The sequence below is a fragment of the Parasteatoda tepidariorum genome, chromosome 6 (assembly GCF_043381705.1).
Source record: "Parasteatoda tepidariorum isolate YZ-2023 chromosome 6, CAS_Ptep_4.0, whole genome shotgun sequence".
In the NCBI taxonomy this organism is placed as follows: Eukaryota; Metazoa; Arthropoda; class Arachnida; order Araneae; family Theridiidae; genus Parasteatoda; species Parasteatoda tepidariorum.
This window is the reverse complement of record NC_092209.1, coordinates 30005179-30026476: the sequence shown is the minus strand read 5'-3', so window position 1 is coordinate 30026476 and position 21298 is coordinate 30005179. Positions and strand designations below refer to the sequence as shown.

Sequence of the window (21298 nt, the reverse complement as noted above, 5' to 3'; positions counted from 1 at the left end):
AATTGTCGATCGTTGCGTGGTGTTATATATATATATATAAACAAAATTGCAACAGTATTTAACATTACGCTTTTTAATTGAAAATAAAATAACTTAATTCTTTAAAAAAGAAATATGTTTCTCTAATAATTATTTGAAATATTTATAGCAGTTTTCTTTATAGCAATATAGAAACAAATTTTTAGCTAGACTAGAATCATCTCCAAGACTGAGAAATCAACTGTCAAACATAAAACCAAACTTAGGATGATTAATGATAAAATGAATAAAAAATTTCATCCTATTAAATATAAACGAGTCAAAATAAAATAGTCTTTTAATGGTTAATACTTACACAATTGTCTTTGTTTACTTTATGAAGTCTGGGTTCCTCCTCAAGAAACTTCATTATTGTATTTGTGTGTATTTATTATTGTTTTGAATTAGCCAAAAAAAAATTAAATTGGGAACCGCTGGTGTAAAGGATACACACATTCAAATAGTATCCATTACAATGGGAAATATTAAAAGTTTTGAGGAAAAAATACACCTAGGTTTCAGAGAAGAATTGCCAAATCTATCTCTGAATACAACCTTTGTAAATAAATATAAAAAGTAGGGTAAGAAAATAGGACATCTAATAATAGCATACATTAAATAAATTGTGACCACTTTTTACATAAAAAGATATGAAAGGACTGAAATATACCTGTAACCATTAACTACACATATGGGTCCAGTAAAACCAAACAAATTTTTTTAACAATAAAAATTTTATGATTATGGTGGTAACTTATGTTATGAAACTTCCTTATACGTTAGTAGAAACCACAATCTGTCGAAGATAGGTTAACAGTTGCACGTTTATTCATTAGAAAAGATTATTCAGCTCTCTTAGGTCTCATAGATCTAATATTTTTGCATAATCATTGCGCTTGTAGAATAAGTATTGATATTTTGAAGTTAAATTATTTAAGATATTTTTGCCAAATTTATATTCTTCGTTTGCTTCAATAACAATAAGGTAAAATTTTTTATAGCTCTTCAGATGTGGGACAAAATTAATGATAGTCACCAGTCACAGGGTGATAAAATATAACAAATGTCGATTAAAAAATTGCCTGGCAGTCACCATCTGATCGCCACTTTTTCATTGAAAATGCACCTCATGTGCATAGGAATGCACATGAAGTGCAACAATAAATATGTTTTTAAAAATAAATATGAAATTATTTTGAGTATTTTATTATAATCTGAAGATAACTTCATACTTGTTTCTTAAAATTTTTCTTCATTTCAGAAACTAATCTTTAAATATTTATCATACTTTGAGAAATGATTAAGATTGAGACATAATAAAGTTTTTTTTAACACTTAAGTTTTTCAATTTTTGAAAAAACGGTCACAGTTAAAAATTCTGCAACAGGCCACTTCCAAATTTTGACGAATACCTTCAGATTTTTTAAAATTTTTTTTTTTTATAATTAGACTGGATATCTATTTTATTAAGTATGCTACATACTATTGAGCTTTTGTGATCTTATAACAGCTTACAACCACCAAATTGAGCATTAACAAAATATGACCACAAAGGGTTAAAAGTTTTCTTAAATATGAAAATCCAAACAAATTCATAAAATAACAGAAATTTAAGAATATTGGGAGTAATTTCAAACTATTTTAATCTTATATATTATTTCTCTATATAACTATTTTACTAGAAAAGATATATATTAACTATATTGTTTTACATACATTAACTAGTTCATAAATATCAATTATTTTAATAATTCATTATTTATTCAGTTAAATTATCATAATTTATTTGTACTTGTTGCACTTCCTTATAATTTAAAATTGATTACACCCGCCAACATTCCACAGTAAAAAAATAGCCCATTTTCACTGGTGCAAATAAACTATTTTCTTTTCTTTAAAATTTGATCATCACCAATTGAACAAAAACTTATTTTGTAAAAATAAATATTTTATAATTCTTAATTTTACTTCAAAAAGTATTCATTAAAAAAAAAAGTCTGGTCTACTGGATCATCTGTGTAGATTAAGATAGCAAAAGAAATGTGTGCGATGGATTTAAATAATTAATCCAGTACAAAGAATAGATACTGTGCATCATCATTTTACTTATTACATGAATTATTTAAAAGGAGAATCTGAAAAGGTTTATTTATTATTTTTTAGAAGTTTTTCAATAGATTCAAAGTAAGGTGTTTGGCTATTTTTCTACATAATCACAAAATTGGTCAATGTATTTTTGTAGATGTTCTAACAGTGTACCCATGTTTCACCAGCTCTTTAGTATGTTCTTCAGAAAACATTAAACCTCATTTTACACCTCATCATTAGAAAAAAAATTTTAAAATCAGAGTAGTTTAATTTTATACCTACTGCAAAACACATTTTTTTTAAAAGGTTAAACTTTATGATCAACAAACATTCACAACGATTTCAATGGAACATCGCAGGGATTTTATTGTCTGAAATGATTATCACCCATTACTTACATAGAAATAACATTTGATCATAAGGAGATATTTTGATAAGGTTAGAGCATGGCATTCAATGATTATCATCTAATCCTTTCATTGAAATAGTATTTGGCTATAAAGTGATTCTTTGATGAGCTTGGAATATGGCATTCATTGGCTACCCTCTGTTCCGGACATTGAAATAACATTTGGCCATGATTCTTTAATGTTGTGAAAAGTGGCATTCAAAGACTACCAGCTGCTACCCCGTACCTTGAAGTAACAATTATTTAGGTAATTTGTTAATGAGGTTGGAAAGTGGAGGTAAGATGATATACAAAAACTGTGTCAAACAGTTTAATGATTATGTAGAAAATTAGACAAACATTTCACCTTTAAAGTGATGCAAATGTTATAAATGAATTTTTTTTATTTCTAAGAAAATTGGAATTGTCCTAGGATATGTAAATATGCTCAATGTTATAAATGATTTTTTTTTATTTCTAAGAAAATTGGAATTGTCCTTGGATATGTAAATATGCTCGAAATAATTTCCTATCACTAAAATTCAAAATAAGTACTAATGCCAGTCCTTATCAATTACACTCCAGAAAAAAGAGTTTTGATTACCTCATGTTTTATAGAAACAGGATTTCCATTTAGTGTAAGCGTCCTGGATAATTTTATATAAATTTACTGTTATTCAGAAAGCATTATTAGTTTCAAAATTATTCTATTGAATATTGCAGGTGAGAATCTTATGGATTCAAATAGTGCTATGATCTTAGATCATGCAATTTCAAATTGTGCCATTGAATATTGCAGGTGAGAATCTTATGGATTTAAATAGTGCTATGATCTTAGATCATGCAATTTCAAATTGTGCCAGCTGTTTTGCTGTATAAAATGTTTTATGACTATTGCATTGAATGGAAATCCTGTTTTCATAGAAATAGCACTATTGCAAGTTCAACCACTATTTAAGAATTTTTTATTATGCACAGCTAAAACTTTTTTGTTTTAAAAATCCAGTCTAGTGAAAATAAGATCATAAAATATGTCGTTAAAATACATTAAAAAAATCAAATTTTTAAAAATGTAAGCTTAGTGAGAATAAAGCATTTTGTATGATTTCAACAAATAATTGCAATTCATTTTAGGAATGTTTTAAACGAAACTGAATAACAAAAATAAAATTTCAATCAATCAATAAGAAATAGTAGTAAAACTTGTTCAAGTTTTAAGTAAATTCCCATTTATAAAATACTTTTATAAAATAAATTCCTCCATAAATAAAACTATTCATATACATTACTTAAATATGCAATATCAATTTAAAATAAGTACATATTTTTGCAGTACTATTGATGCCTATTTAATCACATGATGTCCACTTCCTTTTGGGTGAATAAATGAAGGTACTCTGCAATGAATACTCGGAGGATTTTGTTCAAATTGTCGATCGTTGCGTGGTGTAGGCTGTCCCGATTGTCGCTTTCTCTGTGCCATACAGAAGGGAATGGATTGGGGATCAAGTGCAGAATTGGAACACCTAGAAAAAAATGCAACAAGGTAAATAATATAACCATCTAATATAAATACAGGATGTTCTCTAACTGCCACCATTAAGTGGATGCTAAACCGAGAAAAAACTTTCATGAGAAGTTTTCTTTTTCTAACATAAGTGTTTTAAGATTTAAACTGTAGAAGAAAAAGAGTTCAGGTAAACCTAGAAGTTTCAAATGCTTAATTTCTTTTTCAAAATGACAATAAATTGGGACATAATTCTTCAAGATTACACTTATACAATAATTTTTAGTATCTTCATATTTTAAAAATGATTTTTCAACATTTGCAACTTCATGGATTATTCTAGGTCATTTTTTCTATACTTTAAAATACCAATAAAGGTGAAATAGAATTTGCCATGAAAAGTTTCTCCCATGGCGCAGCATCCTCTTAATATATAGTGCTTGAATGCTTGTCCAAAATGAAGCCTAAAAAAGGATTAAAAAAAACAAACACAAGACAGATACACAAGTCTGTTTGATTTCCCGATGATACTTTTAAAAGGCCACCTTGAATTTCTCTTAGGTCCAAGTTTTCAGTCCCACCTTCCTCAAAAATGATTTGTTCTATTTCTGAAGTTTTTTCCTTATTTCAATAATTTGAAATATCTAATGTGCCTAATTTTTTATTTTTGGTAAAGATTCAAAAATTATATATTAAAGACAGTTGTTACAGGATACCTTCCATACAAGGATGATAAGATAACATTTGTGATGCCACAATTGGCATAACATATTTATTTCCCACCTTTTAAAATATCTTGAATTACTTAAGCTTATTTTATTAATCGAATTATATTTAAAATAAATCAAAGAGTTAATCTTTTAACGCGAACATAAAATATTTATTCTTTTTTTAATAGATCAACGTAACGGATACTTTTTATTTCATTACTAATGCAGACTCACTAATTCACTGCCGCGCCTAATCGAAAACAAAAATCTATCTACAACTTTTTGATTCTTAAATTCCTTACCGCAAATATGTTTTAGTTGCATGGTTGTAATAATTCCCACAATTTTGTTGGCGACCTGTGATCACCAAGGTTTTTTCAAAACCCACTACTGATTATGCGGGGTTGGTTTTGTGATATTTTGATAATTCAACAATTTTGGATCTCCTATCCATGCTTCTCCTGTGCCCGTAGGGAACAATTGCATTCACTTTTAATTTCAAATTTGTGGCGACTGGGAGTGCCCTTTGGAGATTCCAATCCTAACCGTTTAGAAATGTAATTTTAATAAGAATGCTAACTTGAACTCTCAAGGTCGGAGTAATGTTGTCTTGATCCCTTTAAGGGATTCTTTTTTTACGATTTGTAATTTTATGTATGGCCATTTTATAATTTCTGCAAAATCTTGCTTAATAAATGAAATTTTTATTTAAACTATTTTTATTAATTCCTGGTGACTATCATTTTGCTACATTAAAAATAAAGAGTTGGTAAGGCCAAGAAAATCTATGATGAGTTTTTAAACTACCACTATATGCTAATAATGGCAATCACCGTCGCCATAACATCTTTTACAGAAAAGTGTGCCAGTAAGACAACTACATGAAAATTTATTATATACTCATCCCCATAAAAATTAGCACACCTAGAAAGAGTTGTCAGAGTGAAACGAAATTTTACATACGTAAGAACAGACTTTAAATAACTAATTAAAAAATCTAAGAAATATGATTAATAACTGCAGGAAAAAAGGTAAATGAATGAAGGATTAAGTACCCTCATGGGCCACCTTGAGCATGATAGCAAAATGCGATATGGTCAGACATTAAGGGATACAAATCTCTTATGAAGTTCTATGGCACTTGACTTTTTTTTTTCTTTTTCCAAAAAAACTCACTCCAAGTCAACAAAGCCTATTGTGCTTTAAATTTCAGAAAGCTGCCCTTTTTTAAAAATAAATGAAGAATGAATAAAAACATAACAAATATTAAAATCTGTTCCATTCATACACTGCATTGAAAAAAAATCACTTTTTTTTTTCAAAGTTAGCTAAAACTTTTGAATTAAACTCACTGTAGCTTTTTATGATTCTTAGAACCTAAATAAATTAAATTTACATTCATGCACTGTTACAGAAAGAAAACCCAGAAGCTTGCAATTTTTTCTTAATTTTTACTGTGTATCTCCTCGCCCATAGTATTATATCAACCTAGAACTCACCATGGTTGGGTTGACTGTAAATAGAACTCAATGTGCAACCTACTACCCAATTCTTTTGAGAAAATATTTGCATTATATTTATAGCTATTTACAAATAGTTTCAATGGAGTCTGATTTCTTGGTTTACTGCAATTTTCTTTCTTTTTTATATCTACTACACTTTTAAAGTTTGATTTTTTGGGGAATCGAGGCATAACTGATGAAGACTTTAATGTTGCTCTGATATATCCATTTTTAACTTCATGTTCAAAAAGTTTATTTGAAGCCCCTATCACAAGCTTGGTGTCCTTTCTACAGCCTAGGAGTGATAAAGGGATTTTGATATTTCTCTAATGTGTAGTGCCAGAACGGATGTATGTTTTAAATACCTTCATTTAGGTCATGCAGTATTTGGGAAAGGTATACTACACAAGAATTCTAATTATTGATTTTAAAGTAATATGAAAATTCATCTTCTGCAGTACAAAATTTGTAGTACATAAGTCTTTTTTTACGAGACAGTTGTCTTGCTTTCAAGATCCTTCATTAGTAAATGTCCTTCAGACTTGGTTGACAACAGTTAGCTGTCTAGAATGGGACGAAGGGGCAGGATTATGGTTTGCCAAATCTTCTGGAAATCGCCCCAGGGTGATTGCATTTGAAATGTGTAATGGTTGTGAGGATTCCAACCAACCAAATTTTGTATAACTGAAGATAAACTTTCAAGATTCAGATTACTCTAAAATCATTAATTGGAATTTTTGAAAGGTATACCCTCCCCTAACGCTGCAATATCTAAATGAAGATATTCCTTAATGGAGAATCTTACTGCATTGAAAATATTTTCACATAGTTGCAAATATATAAAAATCACATCAAAAAACTGGTTGGTTTGTAAAATGTAACTCTATGGGCAACCATTTTCATGTAATGAGTACCTCATTGTTCTGATCTAACATAATGACGGAAGGAAAAATTGTAAAAAATTGGTTAACTTTTTTGCAGAAGCGTTGTGTAAACATAAAAAATGAAATTGAATAACCTAAATGAATTCTCAAAGAATCATAAAAAGCTAAAGCGAGTTTGTTTTAGAAGATTTAGGCAACCTAAAAAGAATTTTAATAAGACATAATTTTTTAAGTTCTCACTACTTTTAAGTTTTTTTAAACAAACGGAAGATATAAAATTTTTTATGCCCTTTTTATTACTGCAACTTCCCGTAAAGCATTCTGAAGTAAAAAAAAAATTTTGGACCCACTATAGTGTCTAGTCCAGAGTTCAGAAACACTGCCCACAGAGGTAATCTTCAGAAAGAAGATAAAATAATAATAATGTAACTGGACTAGATGGACCAAGAATTTATCACCCTATTCCCTGCAGGTGTTAACATGTAGCTCACAGGGTTTCAAGAATGAAATTCTTGATCATCTTGCATATAGCCCTGTCATAGTTCCTTTAGAAAACTACATGCTTGACATTCTGAAGTGATACACACTAAGGCAGTGTTCTGACACACTATAAACAAAACAGGCTTTAGTTAAAATGGGAGATTAAATACTATTTAAACAAGATTATGCAATTCTATTTTTCAAATATAAGAATGCTTACAACTAAAATCTCCCGCATTAGCTTTTATCAGGATACCAGAGGGAACAATACTGTTCAGTAACCAAAGCAAATAAATGGAGGACAGTTGCTGCAAAAGAGTGGACATGGGAAAAACTTCTAAAGGCCAAGGCCAACTCTGGGCAATGATGCTTTCAATGATGGAATGTGGCAAGCAAGGCGAACCATAGAGGATGGAAAAGAAGAATCAAGAATTTAAACTTTTGTGTGTTTTGTTTTCATTAATATAATAGCTTCACAGTGTTTGTCTCTGTTCTTCACCTGAAGTAATCTTTACTGTTACCCACATATGATATTTCTACATATGATATGACAAAATTAACATACCTAGTCTCATAAATGGGACATGATCATCTTCAACATAAGCTAGAATTGTGCGGCTGTCAAAATAATGTGTCTCACTTCTTGGAGGTTCAGCATCCAGTAATCCCAAGGAATTGAGCCTCTTCTCTGAAACAATAATAAAAACTCCTTGAAAAATTCTAATATTAAAAAAGATTTTGTGTTATGTAATAAAGCTAAGAACAAAATATAGAATCTCAAATAAAGCAGCTAAAAGCCATTTTGGAGCTACAGCAAACACTAACATATAGGGCAAAATAATCTTTTTGTTATCTGCCACTGGCCAAATAGCAATTTTAAAACATGTGACCATATTTCCAGAAATTAAAAAACTGCTAATAATGTAAAACCTTTCCTTTGAAAAATTTCCCAAAACGTTGTAAACAGGACAGGGTATAATTCAGAAATGAAGAAAAAAATTTCTGACCTCTCTAAGCAGATTCATGTAAAATGCAGATTCATGTAAATGTACTATATATGTACTGTATGTAACGCTTTCAATTTGGAGTTAGTTTTTAAACCAATAATGCAACATACAATGTAAGTTTTTTAACATAGTGATGAATACAATATTAACTCCAATGAAACCTAGAATAACCAAATTCACCCTACTAGAAATTTTGATCCAGCATAAAATAACCTGAACGTTTCAGGGATGATAACGGCTTTCCTGTATGATAAATAAGGGAAATGCATTTTTTGCGGAAAAAAAGTGGCTATCCTGTGGCCATATAATGTAACAGTTTTGTTGAGTACTCTATAAAGCAAAGTAATGTACTTACACAAAGGTACAGTACGCCAAAAAAAAGAACCACTCTGAATAACTTTTGATCCAATGATTAAATCTTCAGATCCTAGAACTCATACTTAATGTTTCGAAGAGGTGATCTCAAATAGGCTAATTAATTAGTGCCGACGAAATCAGACACAAAAACATAAAAGTATTTTAAATGTAAGACTTTGTTAAAATTAGATTTCTGAGAAACTATTCAACCGATTTTGCACAAATTTCGTATTTTGCTATCTAAAATTAGATGCTTTAAATTGATATAATAATGAATTACTTTACAGTTCACATTTTTTTCAATTATTATTTAATAGAATTAAAAAAAATATTTAAAAAAAAATTTTTTTTGCATGGAATTATCTTTGGATAAAAGAATTTTATAGTCGTGTGCAAAATTTTTTAATTTTGCTTAAAAAGTTCTCAAGACATAGAGAAATACACAAAAAGTAAAATAAACATTAAGGGGTCCAAACTTAACATCACACTCCTGACCAAACTATGGGGACCGTATTTTCCAGCTTGAGACTACCCCCTGTATTTTGGGGGTCAAGAATCCTAATGCGTTGAAAAAAAGGCATCATCATTCAAAGAAAGAACATGGTTGTTTCTAATTTCGTAACTTAAAATATCTAAATATTTTATATATAAATGTTTGTTTTTTAAACATTTATGGTTACACACTAAAAAAGGTGATATTATTGGAGACTATGCATCCAAAAAAAAAAAAAAAAAGGAAAAGAAGTTTTGAGTTGTTATTGAATGAATTCATTATTTTAAAATATATGTTGATAAATTTTTACTACTTATAATTTAAGGAGACAAGAAAATGATATATTCAAATTTATAAAATAACGAGACATAAAATACATAAAGAAAGGAAGAAAAAAATCTAAGTTTTTTCCCCAACATTTTGTGCAGTAGTAGTACTTACAAAGCACAAAGTGAAGAAGACAGTTATATTGGTTGCTTATAGAAATGCTTTTTGTAATACTGAAACAATATCTTCTGATATTTTATATGCCCTTCTCTACCTTAATGAATAAAAATTACCAGATCAACTTTACTGCATTTCTAAAAGAAATAAGTAAAGCTACTTTGCTTTTACATATCTCAACTACAAATTAATATTTACTTTTGAAGGCTTGAATCAGGTTAAATGCAGAAATTTTACGATGTAAAAACTGGAAGAGGTTAAACACATTTTTGCAGTAAAGAACTAGTAAAAATGCTGGAAGGAACACTTGAAAATTCTTGTCCCAAAATATTTTTGGTCAAAAGTTTTTAAAATCAAATAATTTTACTGAAAAAAAAATATGGCAACCATGAACTTGATAACAAAAAGAAATTAATATAATAAAAAACAAAATATATCCAGAATCTAATCAAAGAAACTTAGGATTATGTATTTAGAAATTTGTAATTACTTTACAAGAAATAAATTGATGTATGTGTGAAATGAGTTAATTATAAAATAATTTGCAATTTGTTTTACTAATAATCAAGTAAAAAAAATTTCAAGTCAAACAATAATAAAGTGTACCTATTTCAATTAACTGTGAATAAAGGCCATAAGTGTCTGGGAAATAGCTGTAAAATTTTGGGTTTGCAGTACCAATCAAGTCCAGAAGAACCATAACATCCTATTTGGTATAAAAAAAAGTTATTCAAACAAAGAAATACAGAAAACTAATAGCATACAAGCATATTAATAAAAATAAAACATATTGAATTCATACTTACAGTTTGAAAATAATAAAGTAAAATAATTAATGCAATAAAAGTGTAAATTCCTATGTTCTATGTATCAGAATTAGTAATTAAATTAGTAAACACAACAAACCTACTTTTTATCAATTTATAATCATAATCATGAATTCAATTATTTGATTTCAATTACCAGATTGAGACCAAAAATTTCTATTTCCCAGGCCTTATTAATTCAAAAACTGTAGTATTCAATTTAGCAATAAAAGAAATCCTTTATTAGATACAAGGAACTAATAACATAAAAATAATTTGAAATTTTAAAGAAAAGTAAAATACTTGAATTCATACTTATGATTATGAGAAGAATATCAATAAAGAAAAATTATAGATATTAAAGTCATGCTTTATAAAAGTAAAATGTTTTAAATATTAGATACAAGAGTAATTATTAACATAATAAAAAATTTTGATAAATAGCTTTTTTTTTTGTTTGAAAAATTTTTATAGTTAGAATTGTTTTTCCTAATAAGATATAAGAATATTTTTGGAATTGTTATAATTGTTTTTCACTTTGGCAATCTTTTTTTTTTTTTTTTTTTTTTTTTTTTTTTTTTTTTTTTTTTTTTTTNTTTTTGATTCCAAATAGAAATACATGGCTGAGTGCGACAATAGTTTCACAAAGGGAAATAAAGATATTAAATAAGAAGAATATTTTCAGATTAAAAATTATTAACTGGCAATAAAATTTTGTTGATTCCAAATAGAAATGGATGGCTAAGTACAGCTATCAAATCACAAAAGGAAATAAAGAAGGTATTTAAGATTAAAAATTACTAAATAGCAACATTTTATAATTTTTGGAAAGTTATAGATAACTGTTTAAGTGATTTTTATTTTTCCCTTTCTTTACACTTATTTTCTTGATCAGACCTTAATTCAAGCATAAAAATTTACAAGAACACCCTGGCTTTATATAAGGTTCACCACAGCATGGAGATAAAGTGAGAATTGTTACTAAAGTCGTAGTATGCTTGGATAGCAAATTTGTTGCCAAGAATATTTAGACAACGAATTGGATTTATATTCTGCCATGTTATTATAATAAAAAAATTAGGATTTTCAAATCATTAGGGTAGCCACTAACTCTCAGAAAAAAATTTTTTTACACCTTATCCCAATTTTTGTAACCTGTGGCATAAATTTTGCTATTAATTTTTCAGTTAAGTTTTATTTTTAATTCACAAATTATATTACGAAACACACTTGCCATTTGAAAAAAAAAGAAGCAAACATTTTTTAAAAAAGTTATTGCAAGGCAGATTCTATTTTTAAAAAAATTCTAGAACTTAACTGCTTAAGCTCATGAGAAAATATTTTGAGAATCAAATTGAAATTAATAATTTCTCTAAATTACATTTCAAAAACATTCAAATGAGTTTAATTAAAAAACTTTTTTTCTCAATTTATTCGTTTAACATAGAAAATTGTTCAAAATTCTTATTGAATTTTATTTGTATTGAATTGAATCTGAAACAATTAGACACATCAACTTCTTTATATTAGTTTGAGAAAGAACTAGTTCAGACTAATTAATTAGAAAATTGTTACAAGTTTAGATAGAATTAAATTTGAATGAATTATTTCTGCCAAATTAGTACTTTCAAAATAGACACACCAATACTATTACTCCAGTGGTATTGGTAAGAAGAATGAACATAAGATAGCTCTAAAATTGTGCTGCCACCTAGAGGCTTGAATAACATTTCAAAGTTATTTTTAATTTGTTTAGGAGTTTTAACAAAAATTTATACTTTAGAAATGAAATGATACAAAATGTATTCCCTAATTTTATAATGTATTAATTTAAAGTACAAGATACTTTCAAGTATTTAGTACAAAATATCAGACACATTGGTACAGAACCATCTATAAAATAAATACTTTTTAAAGGCTGCATAAAGTATTAAGGAATCACTTAGCAACTAATAAAATGAATTTCTATTGAGGAAACGAGATAAAAACTATTCTTTTGTTCTCATTTTTGGTTATTGTGTAGATAAAATGCAACATAATTTTTCTTTTTAAACCTTTCTTTTAAATTTCATTATCTTATTTTTCATTTTTTTAATTATCAAACAATTCAAGAAGATACTTCACAAAGTTATAAAAACTTAAAGTTAGCAAATAAGGTTTAATACTACAATGAAAAAATTAGTTAGCAAAAAAGCAGTAGTGCATTATTAGCTTGAAGGGAATAAAAATTATCTTTGAATCACAAGAAGAATAAATAGGAATTCATTACAGTTTTATAGCTGAGAAGCTATAAAACTGTTAGGTTTTATAGCTTCTCAGTTAGAAAAGAAAAGTTTAAGTTAGAAAAGTTGAAAGCTTATTTTTATCCAGAAAACAGAGAATAATTTAGGCTAGTGTTTGTTAAAGTTTTCTTTCAAGAAAGTAATTTTAGAAATTTTTTTTTTCCAAAAACATTTGCTTGTAGATCATATCATTTATATTTTTGATTATGCACTATTTTAGAATACAGAAAATATAAACATAAGGATGAGATAAATCAATGGAACTTAAATATAAATACTAGGCGAGACTTGGGTCATAAGCTGTCGATAGCTGATTTAAGTTTCCTTAATCAAGTCAAAAAATAATGATCCACAGTTTTTTTTAAAGTTAAAAACATTGCACTGTTTTACTAAGACATTAAAGATTCAATATGTTAAAAATATTTTAAAATATTATAAGATAGTGAAGATTGTCAGAGTCAAAAATATTTCATAAATTCATAAGAAAGTGAAAGTCTCCTTTGTCGAAACAATTATAATTCATTACTGTGATGGATAATAAAGTTGACTTACCATCCTATCTAAATAGGAAACATATTCTTTTTTAGTGCAATGACTGCCTGAGTTAAGACCAGTGGGGAAGGCTTTCATTTTGTTCCACTTCTCCGCCAGATGTCTTGATCCGTACAATGAATCTGTTTTGCTCCACCTTTTAAAAGCTTCTTCTCCATCAAAAAAGATGAACTGTAGGGACAGTTCATAATCCTGAAAAAGTTATTATCCATTAGACACCAAATAATCACCTACGATAAGAATAATCGTCATTTATTTTTTAAACACAAACTATAGAACTTGATTTAAAATAAATTTATTATTCAGTTACGGTAAACTTGCGTTAATTCGGGGGGAAAAACAATACATAAACATAAAGGAGCAAGTAATTCAGACAAAATAAATAAAAAGATAAAACTACTTTCTATGCAACTCAAGTGACATATTATAATATTTTAATTAAATTTCTTTCTTTGATGGAAATAAATGGAATTTCCTAATTAATGTTTTTAGCATTTAATTTATATTTTTTTCACTTATTCCACATCACTTACCATTTAAATCTCAAGCAAATTACCGAACACAAATGAAGATTGTAATAAAACTTGATAATATTACCATTATCATCACTGTATAAAGATTAATAAATATTTTGTAATGTAACAGGAGTGAAACATTAATGCAATTATTATTTTTTTCTTTTTTAGAAATCCATTATTTAGTCTTTTCTCAAACTTAGTCACTTAATTTTTTTAATAAAAAAAATTTAAGCTGTTAGACACAAGTAAAAATTCTTTCTTTCTGGCAAAAAATAATTGTTTAAAATCAGCAGGATATCTGAATCCTAATCATATTTGCTGACGAGAATTTATCATAAAAGTTCACTGGTGATGCTTGCTGATTTTTACAAAGCATGGTTTTAAAACTGAACAAAAACAAATTATTTAATCTTTAGTTAACCAAATTGCATTTGATTTAATAAACATTGACGTTTTCCATTTATAAGAATTTATTTTTACAATCTAACAATTTAATTATGTAATAAATTAATTCAATCAGGCATAATACTGAGAAAGCTGAATAGAAAAAAAGAAAATGAGAAAAACATTAAATATAGTCTGTTTAAATATTTTTAAATATCATTATTTCAGACAGCAAATTTATTTTTGAAAACTATGGCTTCAAGAAAAATCTTACAGCTCTAATTGAAATACGTTCTGGAGTATTTGTTTTAGCCCACTCTTAATATGGAAGTTATTAAAGGCTTAGTCTACCAAAATAGCTAATAAAAAAAAAATTAATTCAGTCTGATGAAATTTAATACATTGTATAAAACATATAAACTAAATTTACCACTTAATTTAATTTATATATTCTAGAGTATCATTTCTGCAAACACTATTCATAGGTCCACAATCTTAATTTACAATCATATTTGTAAAAATTAAACAAATGGTCAAAATTTCTAGCTTAATTGGTTCAGTATAAAACACTAAAATATTTTACCAGTTTTTTTTTTTTAGTAAATCAGTTATTTATAGCTCAACCTAGTGATATAACTATTGAAAAAATACAATTCAATCCAATGATACATAAAATACTGCCCCAGAACAAATTAAACCTATGCACTAAATTCAATTTATATCTGATGCATTTCTATTAGCACACTTTTAATATAGAAGTTATTTAGAGGCAAAACAGTAATATAACTAATGAAAAAATACAATTCAATATAATGAAATATAATATATTGCACTAGAATAAATTAAACATATACAATAAATTAAACAAGCATGTTCTGGAGAATTTCTTTTAGCACACTTTTAACATGGGAATTTCTGTTATTCAAACTAGTAATATAACCCATGAAAAAATACAAATTAATCTAATGAAACAAAATTTATTGCTTTAGAACATATTATCATATCTTTAATTTAATTAATATGTTCTGGTGCATTTCTTTCAGCATAGTACTTTTAATGGGAAGGTCACTTATGATTCAATCTAATAAAATAATCAATAAACAGAATTTAATGTAATGAAAATAGTCTAACCTTTTCACTTTTTTGTTTAAGAGGCATATGCAACATTTTTGCTGCGTGTATCAGCATCGCACAAGGAACAGCAGAGTCGGTTGCTCCCATGAAGGTATACTCTCTATTGTAGAGGGAGTCATAGTGGCACGCCAAAGTGAGATGCCTGCATGCGTCTGGGTTCAAGTTCGCTATAATGTTGGAGAACGATTTTCTTCCATGAGGTGTTCTATCAGTGAATGTATCTTCTTCTACTGTCCATCCTAATTGTTTCATTTCATCTACTATAAACTGAAATAAGAATCAATTCAGATTATTTATCACAATATTCATTCATAATATCTTAAGTTAATAATTGTTTAATTTTTTAAAATTCAAAAATAAATGTTAACAAAAGTATTTTTCAATATAAAATTTAATATCACTCTATTAAATCAGTGAATTAATTCTTCTCTACAATCCACTATAATTCTTTTATTCCTGATTTTATCCACTATAAGCTGAAATAAGAATGAATTCAAGTTATTTATCACAAAATTCTTTCATAGTATAACTAAATAACTACTTAATTGTTTTAAAATTTAAAAGTGTTAATTTAAGAATTAACCAATATAAAATTTAGTATAGTTTTACATCTGTATTATAAAATACAATAGTCTTTATTTTCCATGTCTTCCAACTCACACTTTCTAGATCAGCGGTTACCAACTGGCGGCCAGCGAACTAAGATATATTAGTTCTCTTTCGTGCCGACAATTTTCGTAAAAAATCTGTATGGGTTTTAAATACTTTTAAGTTTTATATATCTTAACAATTTGATATCTGTTGCACATTAATAGTTTAGTACATAGGGGCACATTAAAGTTACTGTAGCCAAAATTTTTTAATATGCAATTAAATATTTTTAAAAATCTACTTCTTATTTTAATTTGTAATTCGATACTTTTGTTTTGTACAACTTGATAAAAATCTGACAGTATTATTTAATGTTCCTTCAAACATAAGAGTCCTATATAAAATTTTGATAAAGTTGCGGCCCGCCATTTGACTGGTGTTTTTAATTGCGGCAGTGCTTGATTAAGCGTACGCGGGGCTCTAGGCCATTCAAATTTTTGGGGCCCTTAGATGTAATTTTTTATCTCGTATATTTTTAATTTATTCAAATATAAAAGTATTTATATACCTTTTCATTTAAGAAAACAAATTTTGAAAAAAAATAATAATAAATTAAATTTTACTTTATTTTGTTAAATTAGAACTAAAAAATAATCATAACATTTTATAACCATAACATATATATTTTAAATTGATTTTTTTTTTAAAATCATCATTTTGTTTATTTTTTTTCAAAAAATCCATTTTATGGGGGCCCCAGGCCATGGCCTAATGGGTAATCCAGCACTGAATTGCGGCCCCCGGCCTCATGTATATAGGAAACCCCTGTTCTAGATAAATAGAATTACTTTGTAATTTAATCTTGTTCGTACACACAATTCATAAACTTTTTTCTTCTCTTTTTGTAAATTATGAATTTATACATAAAATCCTACCTCTCTGACCAATTTATGCCCTTCTGTTCCTGGTACTCTAGGAATTAATATGGTGTCTAAAGTTTTATTGAAATGCTTAAAGCAAGAAGCTTTCGACACGACATGGTCTAAGTCATTGTTCTGAAGTCTTGACAAAGTATGAGGCCACTAAAAAAAAGAAATGTTTCGATCACATTTGATAACATGTTTTTAAATAATACACAAAAAATAGAAATGGAGAACATTTTTAGATTAGCATAATAGAAATGTGTTAATTATAGAATTAAAATTAAGGTAGAAATATCTACATATCAGTACATTTTCAATATTTGTATCATCAAAAATTACTAAGGCAACAAGAGTTACAGCCTGGTTCTCGTACTTGCAATATATACAGATACACACGCACAGTAAATCCTCCAATCGCTTGTTATATGACTATTCATACAGGAAAGCAATGACTGCGGGTCAACATAAATAAAATAATTACTAGAAAATTAATATATTTGCAATAAGAAAAAGACATTTTTTAGTTATTTGGAAACTTTAGTTTGAATAAAGTTTATTTCTTAAAGCAAACAATGGATTTTCAACATTTCTAACAGCTGTTTATTTTTTGTGCATCAGTTTTAAAGCAGAAAGATCCTTATCCTTTCAAAGGCTTAGGTGCGTTGCAAATGTTGTGGTTCTATTTTACTGTCTTCATCAGCATTATTTTGCACTTCATCTTTAACCATTTCTTGAACAGAAAACACCACACGTTTCAACATTCATCAACTGATGCATAAACATCAAATGTGCTGTTTGGGGCATTTTTACCGAACCGTAACAAAACCTCATTTTTATTTTAATCACGAACTACAGAAGTTACTGTTTTTCTTCTTAAAATAACTTCAATGTTTTTTAAAAAAAGATATAATTTCTGAAAGATAGACCCCTGAAACGTGCCAGTTTAAAACAATGCTATGAAGAGACTTTATTAACAATATAAGAATAGCATTAGTGATGCCAACATAAATTAAGACAATGCATTCAGGAAGGCGAAAGATAGGAGAATGATGAATCATAATTCGAATGAGTGTGCAAGCGTGCGTGTAGATATATAGTAGTTACAGTTACTGCAAGAGTTAGTCTTTTACGTTATCCTACTCGGCGATCATTTTGAGTTTTTCGCTAATATATAGTCTCTCCCTAATACTTAGCAACATTTTAGCACAGGCACTACCATGTAAACCTTTCTAGTATGATGATGATATATGATCCAAAAAATTTTTTTTGTTAACCTAAGTTCCTACGTAATTTAACAGAATTTTTTCATTGGAAAATTAAAAAAATTTTAAATGCATAAAAATTCCTTAAGACTTCTTAAAACAACATAATTGTTATTTTTAATTTATCTTGTAGTTATCGTAAAATTGTAATTTGTACATAAGTTGTAAAAATCTCTTTGCAATTTGTAAAAATAAATTTATGCCATAAGAACTAGTCTAAACTAAAAGAACTATTTTATTCCAATTAAAAATAAGAAAAGCTTACAAGATTGTTAAATAAAAATGAAAATCTAGAGCAATAAGCATATCATACTACTGCATATTACTCTAATGATTACATAAGCTCTTTTGACTACAGTGATTTAAATTTCCATTCATGAAACTTATAACATGACAAGATCATGCCAAATTAACAAGAGTTTGGACAAATTTTTGAGCTTTGTGAAAAATCCCCTTCTTTGAATTATGCCACTATTATTGAGGTGCGATATGGTTAAAATATAATAACTCAAAATAGTATAAATTATAAAGACAATTATTTGTACATATATTTTGTATGCAAAAATTTTGTGTAATTTCTCGGGCTGTTAAAATATTACATAAGCATATCGTTGGTAATTTGGGACTTTTCCCCCTCTTAACCCTTTCGAGCCGACTGTCACATATATGTGCCAGCAAGAAACGTGCTCACTTCCCGGCCGACACACCCGCGTGTCAGAGAGTTTTCTCGTTCACCCCCCGACCGTCACTTATTTGTGCCATCGTTTCGGAATGTTTTAAAAAATGAAATTTCTTCCAAAAGATGGCATTGTATGTCCATATGGTTTCAGATACATGTAGATTTGACCTTCTACTCAAGATGAAAGTACAGTCACGTGGTTTTTAGGGGAAGGAGTGGAGGGGGGGAATGTTTTATGAGGGCTCTTTAAATTAGCACCTGATATTTATTTACAGTAAGTAAGGGAGCTTTTTTTCCTCTCGCTACTTTCGATTTTCGGATTAGTTTTTAGTGGATAATTAGATCTTGTAGGCTTGAATTTTTTTTTCTTTTTACCGTTAGAATGTCGAAGCGTCGAAAAATTTTGACTGAGCTGGAAATAGAGGAAATTATGCAAAATATTTCAGATATTGATTCTGAAACAGATTCGGATAGTAGTGATAGTGACACTATAATGAAAATAAAATGTGTAAAATATACATTTAAACAAGAAATAACTTAAGTAAATAAAGTATCCATAGAAATATATATAAAGCATATGTCACTTAAATGCTCTTCAGAACAATATTAAACAACGCGCTGATATTTCGGTAATTTCATGGAATTAGGCTTAACATCAAAAAACCCTCCGGCCCTGGGGAGACACACGCTAGAGAGACTGCCGGCCTCAGCGGTAAGCGCGTTTTCGCGCTTTGCGAAATAAAAAAAATAAAAAAATCGCAAACCCTTTCCCTTAGTTATGTGAGTAAAGTTTATCTTGAGTATTGACTTTCACCATAGTAAACTAATTTTACGACTAAATTCAAATAACTTAGTAATAAACAGAATTTTAGTTTTAGTTCATTTTATATAATCTTGAGTGAATGTTCGTTAAAAATATTTTGCCTTTTCCTTTTATATTCAAAACTCTATGCAACTCTTCTGAGAAAGGTTTTTTCGAATTTGGAAATTTTCTATGTGAAACTTTTTTTTGTTGTTACATTTTCATTATCTTGCTTTTAGGGAAAATTTTGAAAAAAAAAAGACATCTGAATGTCTTACAATAACAATGCTCATACCTCGTTAAGCATCAAAAAATCTGTGAACTAGTTTTCAAAATTTTTCATATTTTAAACCAGTGTTTAAAAACTTAATAATGTGTTTTACTAGTGTAAATTGTAAGCAGTTTATTAGTTTTTTTTAAAAATATTAAAGCTAGGTTTTATTTTTTAAAAGATTTTCTATTCAGGATAAATGCTTCATAAATCTTTTTTCAATTATTAGTACTATTTTCAATATATGCTTTCTAAAGTTTGCGATGCACACTGGTTTTTCAGATGGAAAATTATATAGAGTAAAAATGTGTTAAGAAAGAAATTTTGAGTTTTACATATGTCTAAACCTTGAAAATCTGTAAGAATTATTTTTTGAAACATAAATGAATGTTGAATATTTACATATTAATTTATCTCTAAATAAATACCATTTAAGAGAACCAGTTTTTGAATCCCATTACAATTAGTAACACAAATGTATAAAATTTATTAACTTAAAATTAAGTAAATACCTAAGCCGAAATAGTACTTTTCAATATCTAGTACTACTTATTAATACTTAAGACAATTAACATATGGTTAAAAGATAACACCAAAAAATGCATTTAAATCTTAAAAATAAAATTACATAATTATCTATACAAACAAAATTAAGCAATAAAAAAAGTTTTGATAATTTCTTTTGTCTTTTAGGACCGCTATTTTTTTTCCTTCTTTAACACTTATCTTAATCTTATTTTCTTTATGTAAATAAACAATATAAAAATGGTAAACAATCGATGATATTTTTACCACGTTTTACACAACCTAACAAAAACATAAAAAATATAATAAACATTTTCAATTTTGAAACATACTTTAGTTGCGTCTTTGGACCAGCTTACTCCCCTCACTGTCAAACCTGTTTTCGATAGACTATTTAACATCCACATAAAAAATAGAGCTGGTATTGGAAAAAACAGGAGCTGTGCAATGCTAGGCATAATTTCTAGGGGTATTCGTACAAATAAACAGTTTAAAAAATAATTGTAAGGTAGTTATAAAAAATTTTATCTCCAACAGGTTGCTAAAGTTGTCATTTCTGACGGCCAAAACCCGCAGAACGAAAACTAGAACCTATAAACTTCAAAGAGCCGTAAAAATAAACAAAAAAACAGCATGTTTGACGTGGTTGGTCACTTGATTGGTCATTATTGAAAGGTCTAAACTACGTCAC

General features: G+C 27.8%; 1 protein-coding gene across 1 annotated transcript; it reads right to left on the bottom strand.

The window, feature by feature from the left end:
* Window positions 1-106: 106 nt before the first annotated feature.
* On the bottom strand, window positions 107-21298 carry LOC107448317 (glutaminyl-peptide cyclotransferase). Its single transcript, XM_016063463.3, has 7 exons — window positions 20940-21298; window positions 17081-17227; window positions 15552-15821; window positions 13519-13710; window positions 10485-10584; window positions 8143-8265; window positions 107-4020 (listed from the first exon to the last, which is right to left on the bottom strand). The coding sequence occupies exons 1-7, from the start codon at window positions 21063-21065 to the stop codon at window positions 3848-3850; spliced, it is 1131 nt and encodes a 376-aa protein (XP_015918949.1). The 5' UTR covers window positions 21066-21298; the 3' UTR covers window positions 107-3847.